At 40.0% G+C, this 14,433-nt stretch overlaps 1 protein-coding gene across 7 annotated transcripts in view; it reads right to left on the bottom strand.

Moving 5' to 3' along the window:
• The window catches only part of ARID1B (AT-rich interaction domain 1B), a 330,843-nt gene that overhangs the window by 34,652 nt on the left and 281,758 nt on the right, over nucleotides 1-14,433 (bottom strand). For 5 of the 7 annotated variants that reach the window (XM_082048491.1, XM_082048493.1, XM_082048496.1 and 2 more), the window contains 3 exons: nucleotides 9,187-9,332; nucleotides 1,630-1,739; nucleotides 730-888 (listed from right to left, as the gene is read on the bottom strand). In XM_082048491.1, coding sequence (XP_081904617.1) covers nucleotides 730-888; nucleotides 1,630-1,739; nucleotides 9,187-9,332 — 415 coding nt within the window. The remainder of the gene's footprint in view (nucleotides 1-729; nucleotides 889-1,629; nucleotides 1,740-9,186; nucleotides 9,333-14,433) is intronic. The other 2 variants (XM_082048495.1, XM_082048497.1) reach the window with 1 other exon arrangement.

The raw sequence follows: 14,433 nt of genomic DNA, 5'->3' as shown, positions 1-14,433 counted from the left end.
AAAAACACATATGCATCAGGGTTTTTTTTTCCTACTCAAAATCTGGGTCATTTCAAAATAACTGAATGAAGCAAACCAGAAACGATTTTCTTTTAGACTGTGCCCTGATAACCTCATTATTGTATTTCCAAATACGCAACTGAAAATGAAAACTGTTTCCAAAACATACATGGCAGCTTTTCCATAGTGCTGAGTCTACAATTTAAACTTTGATAGATCTCAGTTTCAATAGAGGAGAAGGTTTCTCATTTTGTTTTGCTTTGTTTTTTTCCCTAATCATTCCTAGCAAAGACAAATGCAGCAACCAGAGTGAAGTCAGTTGTGTGAAGGAGTTTGGGCCCAGGAACAGAAATGGAACCGTCCTCAACAACACAGTCGGCATGCTTGGAAGCTGATGCATTACAGGAAGGATGTTTTCTTCACAACAACTGCTGTATTACCAGACAGCACATTGGCATGATGCAGGCAATTTTACTCTTTCTTATTTCAAAGTGCTGTTTGGACAAATTTTGCCCTTGGATAAACATGCTCAGGCCCCACTGAAGCCAAGCAGTGGAACTTACAGTCATGTGTCCGAGAGCAGAATTTGTACCCAGTGTTATAATGAAAGAAAACTGTTTAGTGGATAAATAATGAAGAAAAGGAATTTACAAAACAAACAAGCAAGCATTAAAATATAATTAGTCACAAAAAAAATAAACAGAACCCAAAAAAAACAGAGCCACTTACAGGGCTTGATGGAGTCTTTGGCCAGCCTGGGCTGCTAATGCTATCACTTTCATCTCCATGAAATGAGGAGATGCTAGCAGAGCTTGGGGACATTGGGGAAGGGACTGGCAGGTTGCCTGGGGTTGGGGGCTGAGAAATACCCTGAGAGCTGTAGCTATCCTGTGGTAGAGGAATAAAAAAAAAATAATATGACAAAGGCAGGGCAAACTTTATTAAAAACAAAAAAAGTACATCCAGTTTAACAGACTGACCAATTTTTATATATAAACTATATATAAACAGAGAGACACATACAGAAAACACAAACATATATAAATATATTTATATATATATAAGGTATTAAAACAACATTGTTAATTAGTATAATTTGGAAAGTTTGCTGGATGCTTGGCTAAAGTCACTAAGCCACCATGCTTATTTCAAGCTCACATGGAATGCTAAGCATGGGTTTCCCCTTATGAAAGAAAGAAAAAAAAACCAAGCTGTTCACCTTATTTTATCAAATAAGGCAGGAAAGCAAAATATTAAAGTATGTTGCTGCTGCTGAGGCGGCCAAAACAGGAAGCTATAACTGAAGGCAGAGAAAAATGGCTGCAAGTATTGAAACCAGGCAAGACCCTTCTTTCCCACCCAGCTGGCACAGCCAAATCCCCACGCAACTTTTGGCTTGGGTTGCTTTGCCCCCGCAAGTTAAAATGCCGTAAGAACTAGTAACTTTCAGATCCATACAATGAAGGAAAATAAAAAAGAAAAATTAAAAGAAACAAACAAAGAGATTGCACGTGAATGGAAAGGCATGCAGGAAAGAACAGAAGTGGGTAGGCCAAAACCAGAAGATGAAGGACAACACAGCAGACTTCTGCGGGCTGAACCAACACCACGTGCAGAGATGGTAAATACCTTTGACTTGCTCTCGGGCTGGGGGGGTCCTTCTTCTTTGCCATCTGCTTTGAGAGGAAGGGGTAGTTTGGACTCACCAGGTGTCATCATATCTGCAAGACCCATAGGTGCTAATCGAAAACAGGAGAAGCAGTTAAGCATGACTATGTTTGGCTTTGCAAGAAAAAAACACGCTTCCTGCTGCAAGATTGTGGCGCAGAGATTATCCAACCTCTGTCCTGTTATTCCTTGTCCGGAAACCTGGAAACCTCTTTGGTTGAAGTCAGGAAATAAAAGAGAATGAACAAGGCGAGAATACAAGTACCATGCAACAACAACAACAACAACCACTTTACAAAGTAAAATTAATTCTTCATGCTGCTGGTGTCTTCAACTCTCTCCACGTTTGACCGCTACATTTTAACAGAACAACTGTCTATTTTAATAACTACTGCACCTTCCCTTTAGCAACAGATAAACATAAATTAAAATGATGCGCATTTTGTTTGCAATGTTGAATCCGAGAGAAAAGCTGAATTACCAATTATATCTGTGGTAAGGTTGGTGTCCAGCAGATAATTCCTGCCCCTACTGATTTCAGTGTGAATGGCTAAGCCACTGTGAGCCTTAACTACAGAAGTACAAGCTGTAAACTCCACTCTGTTGGAGAACTGGCACTCAACATCTTCCCCTCCTGTCAAAATGAGGTGGGACTATAACGAACACACACATGTCTTTCTCTGATAATGGCACACAGTTGCTTCCCAGGGGTGTGAGGAGTTAAAAGGGTTTTTTATTTGAAGATGCAAGTGCTAAGTATAGTATTATTGCTGCAGAGCTGCTGGGTTCCTGTATTTCTAGAAAGATGCAAGGAGAAACATTCAGATAAATAGACAGAAAATACTGGGCAGATCAGATGCTAGAAGATGCCATGACACTGAATCAATGCAAATAACCAGAGAACAACAGCAAGACACCAGGTGATTCTTTCCCTACAGAAAGCCATGTGCACAGTACTTAGGAAAGACTGGATTATCTTTCCTTCCTCTCCCTTTTTACAAAGAAGGATCTGAAGTAAGAAAAACATAGGACAGAAAAGCCTACAAGGCAATAAAAAAGGGAAAAAATACAGATCCCAAATTTACAGATTTTAATAATTGACAAAGCATCCTTGTTTAAAAAAAAAATAATCGGATCATCACCAGAGTAGCGTTTCTCTCTGCAAAACAACAATGCCGGCTTGCACGAGGCAGCAGGCACACTGCAGAGCAAGCCAAAGAGAGGAGGGGGCAAAGAAGCTTTAAAAATACTTCACAGATTGGCCACTACAAAACGATTATTGCACATATTCATGTATTACTATGTTTTAGAAAATAATTAGTTTTAATTACAGCAGTGAGAGCATGAGCAGGACTCTGGCGAATATGCTGGCAAGCTCTGCAGTGCTAATTTGCTAATATCTTTCGCATCACTGCAGGTTGAGACTACGGGTCTGCCAAAAAAACCTACCCAGCCATGTGAGTTTACAACTGTATGCTCAATATTCAGCTTTGAACTGCCAGTGTTGTTCATAGGCACATTTTCTTGTTTTTTGAAAAGCACATTTGTAACCCAATCAAGCCCTTAAAGTCATCACAACACATAAATCATAATTGAGATGTAAAAAAAAATATTCTTGCAATACTTAAGACTTGAAGAATTGGAACAAAAAGCCTTTTTCAAGTGATGCAGCTGCAGAGGAAAATCTATTGGGATCAGCTAAAAATGCTGTTATTTTTATGTATGTGTGTGAAACCTCAACAAAACAGCCAAGCAATATGATACTGGGAAGCCAGCATCCACTAAGCATTTGATTTGTATGCATTTTGCCCTTACACCGAGGAGCTGGAGCGGCTTGTGACCATTATGAAGTGAAGGATGGCAGCCTAACACATATTAGTTTTGAATTCCACAGTTTTAGAAAAAAAAAGTTCTTTTTCTTTTAGGAATTTAAAAAAAATATAGTACAAAATGGTCAAATGTATGCCACAGTCTGGTTTCAAACTGGGATGCAGAACTGTTATACAAAATCCATTTTAACAGTTAACAGATTTCATCCTGTGAAAGCGCTAAAAAAGAAGTCTTAGTTTTAGTTTCAAGGCAACCAAAGATGACCCTTCCCCTCTAAAGCATTTTGAGAGAGGTCAAACAAAGCAAAGTTAACAATCACGCTTCTTCACCAGAATTCTGCATGGCTAAATCCTCTGCTGATATCTCACTGTTATCTAGGTTGGCACATTGTATTTCTGTTACAAAGAATATAATAATTGTGCCCACTCCTGGTAGTCTTGTTTCCATCAGAATTCCTTTATAAGATTTCTTTTCTAGAGAGGTCAAATTTAAGACCTCATGTAAAGGGCAAGTAATGCTAGTCTGCAAATTACCACACATATTCTGACTGTATTAATCACGTTTAGAAATGTAAAAATACCAATTCGTTTTGGCTTTTGAATATTTCTTGTTGGCATATGCAAATACAACTATCAGCAGTTGGGACAATTATGGAAAAAAAAATTTCCAAAAGTGTGTTTTCACTTTTTGTTCTAAATTGTTTACTTCATGTGCATCCTTTCTTTCTACCTATAAGAGGAGAACTGCAAGGATTTTACGAGCAATTGCAAGGTTGTCTAGTGTGCCTATAGCTTTTACCTAAGATGCTTCCACAGCTACTTTTCTATCCACTGCTGAAATGCTGTTTCGTAACTTCTTGCAAATGTACTCTCCAGCGATTTGCTAACAGACATTCCTTCGCTTTTTTAGCAAAGTGGTCCAGCAAGAACATTGTTTTGACCCTTTCTGAGCAGCGAAATACTGTTATTGTCACGAAACTGCTAAAATAAGACATGGTCTCTTTCTACACAGGTACTAATAATTCTTCGTGTGAAGTGCAGACCAAAGGATAAAACATTTTAGAGAGAAGGTTAACAGGGAAATCTTCACTCAAAAAGCACTGTAGCATATTGTGAATAGGTTTCAAGTACTAGCCTCTGGCTTATTATAAGAATTTAAGAGCTAGAATGATTTCAAAAAGCAAGTATGGGTCACGGTCCTGAATTAACTATTCCACACTGAATTTAATGTACTCAAAGGCAGATATTGACATGAGTAAAACTGCAGCAAAGTATTATTTTTTGCTAAAGGCTGCTCTATCAGTCCCAGAAGACGATGAAATACTGTAGGAGTAGCAACACACAAACGTTGTTTTTCACTTTATTGCTAGTGCAATAACAAACCACACTCTACAAAACAGAATATCACATCCTTTCTAAGACATTCCTTCCTCCCTTACCACTCTCCCTCCGAAAAAAAAAGAGAAGTAAAAGCAGCAAATTTGTGACTCACGTGGAGTTGGCAAGAGGATCCTCACTGCTTTTTACCCCCAGAGGAAAAATGGCAGAGGGACTACAGCATTGCTTAATGTCCTGCCACAAATGAACATGCACCTCTAGGAAAAGCACAATCCTGGGTGTCTTATCCGAAAGGGATAAGCGGGACACCAAGGACCTCAGCGTCGCGCCTCCTTTCTGCCCACCAAGTCTCGGCCAAGGGATGGCAAGTGCACGCAGTCTGAGACGCGGGCATCTCTGTGCCGGGAGCTGGCTTGATGTGCAGTCACTCAATGACCATTGGGTCATGGTCATCACTTGTTTGGGGTACAGGGGATGGGATACATCAGCTGTTACCGACTTCTGACATCCTCCAGGAAGTTTGCTTAAATGTGCATTATATAATAGCTCATTCACAAATATGCATTAAAGCCAAAAAATAGTGAAATAAATGGAGGTTTCCATTTTTCAGAAAAAATGTAACCAAGCTGCAAACCAGAGAAAACAAATAAAGATTTCTAAAAGAATGCTTCACATTCATAAATATGATAGCTTTCTCTGTCAGAGATTCATCCAAATAAATACAAAGTCAAATATATATAATGTAAATGAAAAGCTAAGTGTTGTATCTATTTTTAATTAAGAGCATCCATTTAATTCCTTTAGTTCAAGTAACTTTAGGAATCCCAGAATTTCATGTTTTATGTAAAGTATTATGGTGTTAAAAGTTTGTTGGGAATAATAATTCCCAGAAAATGGAAGGTTTCAGTAGGACAGAGGTTGTGAAATCAGGAAACAATCTTTGTAGCAGTAAGATTACTGCCTTTTTATTGCTTTGTTCACCTCCAGAAGTAGCAGAGATTATATGTGCCAGTTTCTGTGCAAGCACAATACGGAAATCTGTGAGATCAAAATTCCATATTACTTCTTTTTAAAGATAATTTTCACTGGAATTACTCAGGCTCACAGTAGGAAATTGTTATTTTATTTATGTCAGGTTTTGTAAATTTCCTTTTATTATATACATTTTAAGGCCTGAATTTAAAAAACTGGGGGGGGTGGTGGGGGGAATCTAAAATATATATATGGGAAATGTAAACTCACATACAAAAAGCACAGTGGAGGTTATACAATTTTTCTGAATGGCAATTTGTTCTGTAATTTTGAAGGGATTCTGGCACTTTTTCTTGAAGCATTTGTTGTCGTTACGGATGGGATACTTTATCAGAAGGATCTGACTTCTCTGATCTCATAATTTCAGTGCTCCTAAACTGCTCTACATGAGAAGAAGCTGGCAATCCACAGTTCGATGCACAGTCACTGTTGAAGTACCAGGATGCATAACTGCAACACGATTTTCCTTTCAATTGTGACATTAATTAAAAAAAAATAAATAAAGAAAAAAGGATCATTTGGTCATAAGGAGTTATAGATACGACTAAAAACCTGTGGCAAAACTAGTGTTATACTTAGCTGTACTGAAGCTCCAAAACCATATGAAAACAATTCCATTAGCATCAACAATCTTCCTCTATTTTAGAGTAAAACCCTAAAGTGCATTTGATTAAAATGAGTATAAGCAAAACCTACCTTCCTCCCTCAAAACAGGCAACACAACTGCACTCTCCAAAAACCTGACAACAAATAAACTGACTTCTCCCTATTGCTTACCTCAGTTTTTCACCGACCTCTAAGTGAAACCACAGCTGTTGGTGCTCAGTGCACGTGAACAAGTCAAGTAACGCAGCGGCCACTCAGCTGCATTTGGTTTTGGCCCCACACATTGACCGAACCCTGCTTTATCTGACAGACCTGTGACTTTATACTTGTGGGGCAGGAAGGCTCAAGACCCTGAGACCCTGACTGGTGTTTGTGCCGCAGAAAATGCCATTTTCAAGCCCGTAAGTAGGCATCACCTGCAACGTCTCCACCTCATCAAACGCAGGGCCGGAGCTGACCCAGAAGCACCCCCCCGCTCCAGACATCATCATTTTAAGTACTGTGTTCACACTTGTCCTAAGCTCAGCCCTTCATTTCTTTAAGCCAAGCAAAAGGATGAGCCAGGACAGGGGCACATGCAGCATTCCCACATTCACACCATTTTCTCCTTTTGTTCCCCCCTTCCTGTGTCATCTCTGTGTGCCCTCAGGGACCAGCTGCAGAAAGCAATCCAGATGCATGTCTGCTCACACAGAGAGGAGAAGAGGTGCACTGAACTCCTCTACTTCATCTCATACTTACTTTCCATTGGGTAGTCTTTGACTTAATAAAACTGGAACAAAAGAAAACCTCACAAATGCAGCAGCAGAAAAACCCCCTGATAAATGTTTAAATTATTAAAAATCCAATATTTCAGAATGCATAACACAATAAAAAGAGTATGACTACCCCATACAAAAGACTGCTAGGATAAATGGCCTTGCATTGAACGGATTTCCACTGTATGAAATAACGAATGGCTGAATTATCTGAACAAAAAAGCCTCTGTGAATCTTCCTTTAAACTGGTTATTCCTTAGGAATACATAAATCTTCTTAGGCAGGGCACTCTGCCATCTGTTTGCTGTTGGTTATTTTCGCAGCTCTGGGGGCCAAAGGAAAAGGGGGAAAAATTACTTCTGCTAATAGCAAAATAGAATTTATAGCACAGTTTCAATGCTCAGAAGTAATTTTATTTCAGTAAGCCAGACAAAACACATAACTACACAAACAAAACATAATATTACCTGGGACAGCTCTGGTGGGGGAAAAGCAAGCTATTTTCTAATGGTCTTTTCAATAGCTTTTCCCTCTTCATCCAGACGGTGAAGTGTGCTGTCTGGACTAACCAATGGCTTCCAAGCCAGAACTGGAAAAAGTGACTTTTTTTTTTTTTAATCTTAGTGATTAACAGCTTCCTTTCTGTTTCTTCTGCTATCCAGAAATGTAACATAATATTATTGAAAAATACGACACTGTTAAGTGTCTCAGGAGCTCCTATGTTGAGGAAAGAAACCCTCTGGACTTACTTAGACACTAGCATCTCACAGTGACCATTTTCTGCCCAGAAAGCAGGGACCTACACAAGTGACAGGGAGGAAAGATAGGGAAGGAGGCAAAGGATGAAGGAAAGGTGCAGGCTAAGCCAGGCAGAAAGGAAGATACCGAAACAAAGGCTCTCGGTAAGACACAATTTAAGTAGTAAGGCACTTCTAAAGAAATAAACAAAAGTAGAAACAAAACCAGATAAAGAAACAACATCAAGTCACCCTAGCACAACCTATCCAGGTTTCGGAAAAATTTCAAAGCCCCAAACATTTCAGAAAGGTCTAATGAAAACAGTAAAGCATGCACAGAAACTTCATAACTGCAATAAGTTTTTGGGAGGATCCACTTCAGGGTCATTGAAATTCCATCCAAAGCGATCCCAATCAAAGAATTGATCTTTACTGAAGTATTATCTTGATGAAGGATACTTGTTAGGAGTTCAAGCTGAATACGGACGATAAAGCACATTTGCACAGAACTACATTCACCTGTCTTTACAGTCACACACAAAGGTGCACGGAATTCTATATTCACAAGTTATGATATGAAGGATAAATCCAGCAGCTACATTGAATTTGCGTTTTTTTCAAAAGGAAGCTATGATTACATTTCATACACTGATATTTAAATAAGTGAATGAAGAAACCCTATATATGGTTATATGAATTTTGGAAACAGCAAATATGGCCTATGTTTTCAGAACAGAGTAATTATTTTAAGCGCTCAACTTACAGCTTCTTCAAGCCAGAGCAGGTGCATATCTTTTTTTTTTGAACCAGGACCACATTAAACATCTGAAATTGCAATCTTGGGAACTAACACACTGAAAAGCAAGAGCAACAGCCTCTCAAAAGATGAGGTTTTTCTCTCTCTGTCTCTTGCAGACACATACACACAAATATACATATACTTGCTAGTCAACAGCTATGTCAAACTGGGTCCGAGTGTTGCTGGAACTGTTCAGAACATTGTACCCATCTACATGCTGTGCAAAAGGACTTAATGAAAAATGTATGAGTTACTGTACAAAAAAAACGCCAATGCCTTAGCCTAGTTTTGAATCACTCCAAACCACCCACCGGGGTGAATCAAATACAGCAGGCTACCCCTCGGCCCCCAGCCCAGGGCTGGCAGTGTCAAGCAGATTGCTGGAGGAAGGCCACTGCTGAAAGGTTACCCACCATTACCTGTGGAACTGTTCACCATGTTAGGTGCCATGCTGTAAGGAGGAGCCTGCGGGTTCATCAAGCCAGAGCTGTTGTTCATCGGCTGAGTATAGGGGGAGCTGGATCCCATAATACCGCTCTGATTCATGGCAGGAAAATTGCCTTGCCTACGAGAAGAAAGAGCACACACACCATGTCTCATTACGTACCTCATTGCTGAAGGTGCTGTGGTTTGTCACAGAGTACATCTCCTATTGTTTGCAAATAGCTAAGGAGAAGACATGCAATTAGTTCGTTTTACCTACATGGGGAGCTATTAGTCTTGAATTAGTTACCGTATATCTAAGACAGAACTGGACTGAACAAAAAATTCAAGAGATGTATACAGTGTCTTTATATGTCATGACCAATCAGCAGAAAAATACAACTCGTTTATCCTATGAGTAGACAGCCATGTGACCAGGAGAGAAATTAAAACCTAGGGTTGGCATAAAAAATTTTGGTTAATTGCAATTTTGACCATGTAATAGAAATCCTTGCTGCCCATAGCTTAAAAGACAGTGCAATGACCAGAAGAAAAATGGGTACTACAGAAATCTGTTTCAGATTTCTGTATCTGATGTCATCGCACAGGAGAAATGCAATTGCACGTGAGCATTTATCTTGAGCACTACTCATGACTGAAAGTGGCATTCGCACAACTCCCAATGAAATCATATACATGTAACTTCCTGCTTCTCTTCTTCCTCAAAGCAGCGCTTTTTTTCTTTAAGTAATGCAACACGTTCCCATTTCCAATATTGATCTAACCATAGTCATTTAGCTAACACCATTAAAGTGACCATAAACGTGACTGCAGCATTGAACAAAATGTTCGCCTTGTGGTACATGCCATCTATGTCCTTTCCTTCTATCTTTCAAAAAACGACGTATGTACTACCCTTTGTTGAAACAAGAAACCCCAGCAGAACTGTTTTGGTTCTGAAAAATTAATCACCTGTGTAATGATTTCATAACTGACACTTAAGTTTCTCTGCAAAACTGCCCTGAATGAAGCCCTTACCTAATTCTCCACCTTTTCAGATGTGAAGATCTTCAGAGCAAATATTTTGGAAGGCTAAACCTTATTACTCCTAAGTTCTAAAAAGTACCTAAGTACACTTTGTGCTCGATTTGGCAATTATATGGATAAACTGAGGCACAAGGAAGAAAATAATCACCCTATGTAACGCTTGATCCAACTTCAAAAATAATCTTTTATTCTTTGAATCCATAATACAATTATCTACCTTTTCTTGGTATACTTGAAAACTGCACATATTATGTGTATATGGATATAGACTTATACATATAAAACCAAATACATAAATAAAAACACACGCAAAAATATACTTACTTGTATATTCATAGCCCACATAGGAAAATACAAAACTCAGATCTGTTTCTTTAGTGTAACCCCTGTAAATTTATGCTGTTTTTCCAAATAAAGGAGGCAAGAAAGAAAGCAGCCACTCTATTACATAGCTTTGGTACCTGTCTGCTTTTTTTTTCTCATGAAAAACAAAGCATTTAATTTTATCCTACAGGCAGGGAAAGCTGCATGTCCCAGTAGCAAGACGGAGTTTTGGTATAAATTCTACTTTTCATTATTATACACTACTCAAGCAAAACAGACAACCCCCAAACCAACAACCCTGAATAACTTCAGCAGCTTCTTGTGTTCTCCAAACTAGTAGTAGATTCATAACGCAATTGGTAGAAACAGATTTCTTTTTTAGGAGGTACAGGAGGAGGACCATTAAAGCGCTATCTGGCCTAATTTTTCTTGACACATTGTGAATTTCTTCAAAGGAAAAGAGAACGTGTTATCTAAATAAAGCATCTTTTTCCAAGTCAGTTTTGTCCTTTGCTCTCTGAAGACAAACTTTTCTTCACTCTGGCAAAGAAGGAAAGGCTTTCTTCTGATATGAAGGAGACAACTGCCATACAATGTCATTTCCCTCACGAAGCTTGCAGTGAGCAGTGGAGGGAAAAGATTTAAAATGCACAGTGGTGCAATGCTCCAAGGGAAGATTACAAAGGGAAGAGAGAAGAGCAGGACTGTGTGGCAACAACTTTAAAAGATTTCTGTCACACAATCAAGCTTTTCTTATGTAAATACTGCATCTTAAACTCCCTTCCCCCCCTTTTTTTTTTTAGCTGAAAATTGCTGTATTTCAACAAACGCAGCTAACTGAAAAGTTCTGTTTATGCTGGATAAGTGAGATCCTTTCTGTTACTGGGTAAAGGTACTAGTGAAGATGGAGGAAGTGTGCAAGTGCTTTTTTACACTTTAAAAAAGAATTAATAGATTTTAAAAGGTTCTTTTATGGAGTATGGCTGGGATTCTGGAATAGACCAAAGTCCCTACAGGTACCTATACACAGGAGATACGCACCTTGCAGGTAAGCTGAAATTAGTCCTGACCTGCTAATATTTCAATACTATTACTGCCTATAGCATGTGTATCTTCTAAGCTGTGGTGCTGTTCATTGTCTCAAATTGAGATACAACCTATTTCATGTTACCTGCTGTGGACATCTATCTCATCAGAGCACACTGCTGTACGACAGCTTTAAATCAAAAAGCAGGGAACTATTTCCAGTTTAGACGGGGAGCAGAAATGAAATAAAAGGAATATACTAGCTCTGGCCAGGACAGCAAGAAAACAACCAAAGCCTAAAAAAATTGCTACTGCACTCAGACAGACCTGAATGGCAGAGCCTAATTCAAAAATTTAATCTGGCAAGGCAATACCTTTCCCTTTCATCCTCCCCTGTAATGCTGCACTGGGAATGGACACAGCTCTCCATCTCTGGAAAGAGCCCAGCAGGTGAAAAGACTCAGCAGCATCCCTGGCAGAACTTGGTCCTTCCCCCGTCCCCTACCAAAGCGCTGACTGCAGCGCACCCAAGATAATTCAGTAACACTGAGGAGGCGACATCCTGTAACAGTAAATGTTATTTTATGCTGAGATTGGGTGCAGTCTACAGTACAGAGCTCCTCCACATTTTCTTCTGCTCTAGGATGGCTTGGAATGGAAAGTTTCTTTAGGGAGAAATAACCAGGTATTACTTCAGCCTTTAATTCTCACTCCACAGTGGGCCTCCTTTGAGTAAAGACAGCCGACTGTGACAAATTGTGCTGCATCAGTGCTATAATATGAAGTGGAGTCCATTAAGAAGTGAGCTGAGATCACCAAACTCATTTTGATTAACCTCCAGGTCACTAAACACTTATAAATATGTTACACAGCAGCTGCTAAACATATTTATATATGCTTAAGGTCACAGCATCATCTGTTGGTTGTTGGAGTTAAGTCAAAAATCTTATGTTTCCTTCTGTGCTGCTTTCAGTAAAAGCATATCCAACACACTATTTAAGAAGTAGTTATCTCAAAGAGTACTACCAGACTCTCTCCAACATCTCCCAATTCTCTCCTCGATTTTTCTGGGAGGCTAAATAAAAATCAAGTCTTTTAAAAACAGTCTGCTGTACACGTAGTGACATCTAATGGCAAAAATTCAACTGACCGGCTATGAATTCTGTAACAGAACCAACCCAGTTAAGTGAGCGATTTTACAATATTTACCACATAAACACCAACGGTTAGGTTGCTTAGGGATGACACAAATTATAATTAGGAATAATACGAAGAAATTAAGAGAAGAAACACTAATGTTGAGTATAATGAAAAAATGTCTTCATGGTGAGATGCAGTTACCCTTCAAGAAAGTGAAGGAAATCCCAGTATTTGACACTTCTGCACACAGACAACACATTAGAAAACGTAGTGGTCAGAGAAATCCTGCATTATAAATTAAATAGGTGACCTAACTCCTGCCATACCATGATCCTAGATCACATATTTTTCCCCGTTAAGAAGAAAAAGCAGCTGGGTTAATACTAATGTAGGATTAGGCTATCAATTTAAGCACCATACTTCAAGTCTACACATTTCGTTTATCTGCTCTACTGCTACAAGCAGATCTCCAAGTATTTGGCAGCAAATAGAAGAGATTAAAAATGGGAAAGGGAGGAATCTCCTTGCTTTTTGTGGTTTATTTGTTGACAATTCGGTAATTCGCGGCACTTGCATAATGCCAGAGACAGTTTTTACGCCTGAGGAAAGGGGTGTACCCAGGGGGACCCAGACAGGCTGGAGCAAATGTGCTGACAGGAACCTCATGGAAGTCAACAAGGACAAGTGAAAGGTCCCGCACCTGGGAAGGATGAGACCCTGCCGTGGTGCCGGCTGGGGCTTGACTGTGGGCAGCAGCTTTGCTGAAAAGCCCCTGGGCACCTTGGCAGACAGGGAGCTGAGCCTCAGCCAGCAGAGCGCCCTGGCAGCAAAGAGGACCAGCAACATCCTGGGCTGGGTGACCAGGAACAGAGCCAGGAGATGGAGGGAACTGATAATCCCCTCCTTACTCGGCACTCATTAGCCTCCACCTAGAGTATCGTGTTCAGTTTTGGAACACCCAGAAAAGGAAGATTATGATAAACAGGAGTGAGTCTAGCACAGGGCCCCTTAGATGGTCAGGGCTTGAGCACTCACTCTGGAGGGGGCTGAAGGACGAGGGCTAGTTTGGCCTGGGGCAGAGACAGCCAGGGACAGAGAGGAACCTGACAGCAGCCCCCAGCACCTAAAAGGAGACCAGTAAGAGGATGAAGCTGGGTGCTCAACAGTGGGGCATGGCAGGAGGATGAGACACAACAAGTAAGAGTTAAAATATGAGAAGTTCAGACTGGATGTAGGGAAACCCATTTCCCAGTGAAAACAGTCAGACACTAGATCTGGTGACTCAGAGAGGTTGTCCAGTCTCTGTCCTTGGAGGTTTTCAAGACCTAACTGGATGAAGCCCTGACCTCCCAGCTGAGCTGACTGAGGAGGACGTTGGACCAGAGACCTCCTGAGGCTCCTTCCAGACTGAATGACACCATGATCCCAGACTGTCAGCCTCACTGTGCTGTTGATAGTCTGGTGTGTTATCGGGTCCAAAGTAAAACTGGTCAAATTCAAAATATTCCCTTTTAAGAACGTCCTGTTCTGCTCTTTTGTTTTCCTTCGTTTGACATCTACCTGAAGCTTAATCTGCACTTACTGGGTTTTTTTTTTTTCCTGCAAAACAAGTAGCAGTAATTGTAGCATCTAATTGTGCCTTCTGAACTAATGCAGAAGTCCATGTATTTAAAGAGAGGAGATTACATGTGAGATCTGGTCATCGT

Source organism: Streptopelia decaocto (genome assembly GCF_964273445.1).
Source record: "Streptopelia decaocto genome assembly, chromosome: 3".
Taxonomy (NCBI): domain Eukaryota; kingdom Metazoa; phylum Chordata; class Aves; order Columbiformes; family Columbidae; genus Streptopelia; species Streptopelia decaocto.
Note: the sequence above shows the minus strand (reverse complement) of the source record. Positions and strands in the feature narration are given on the sequence as shown.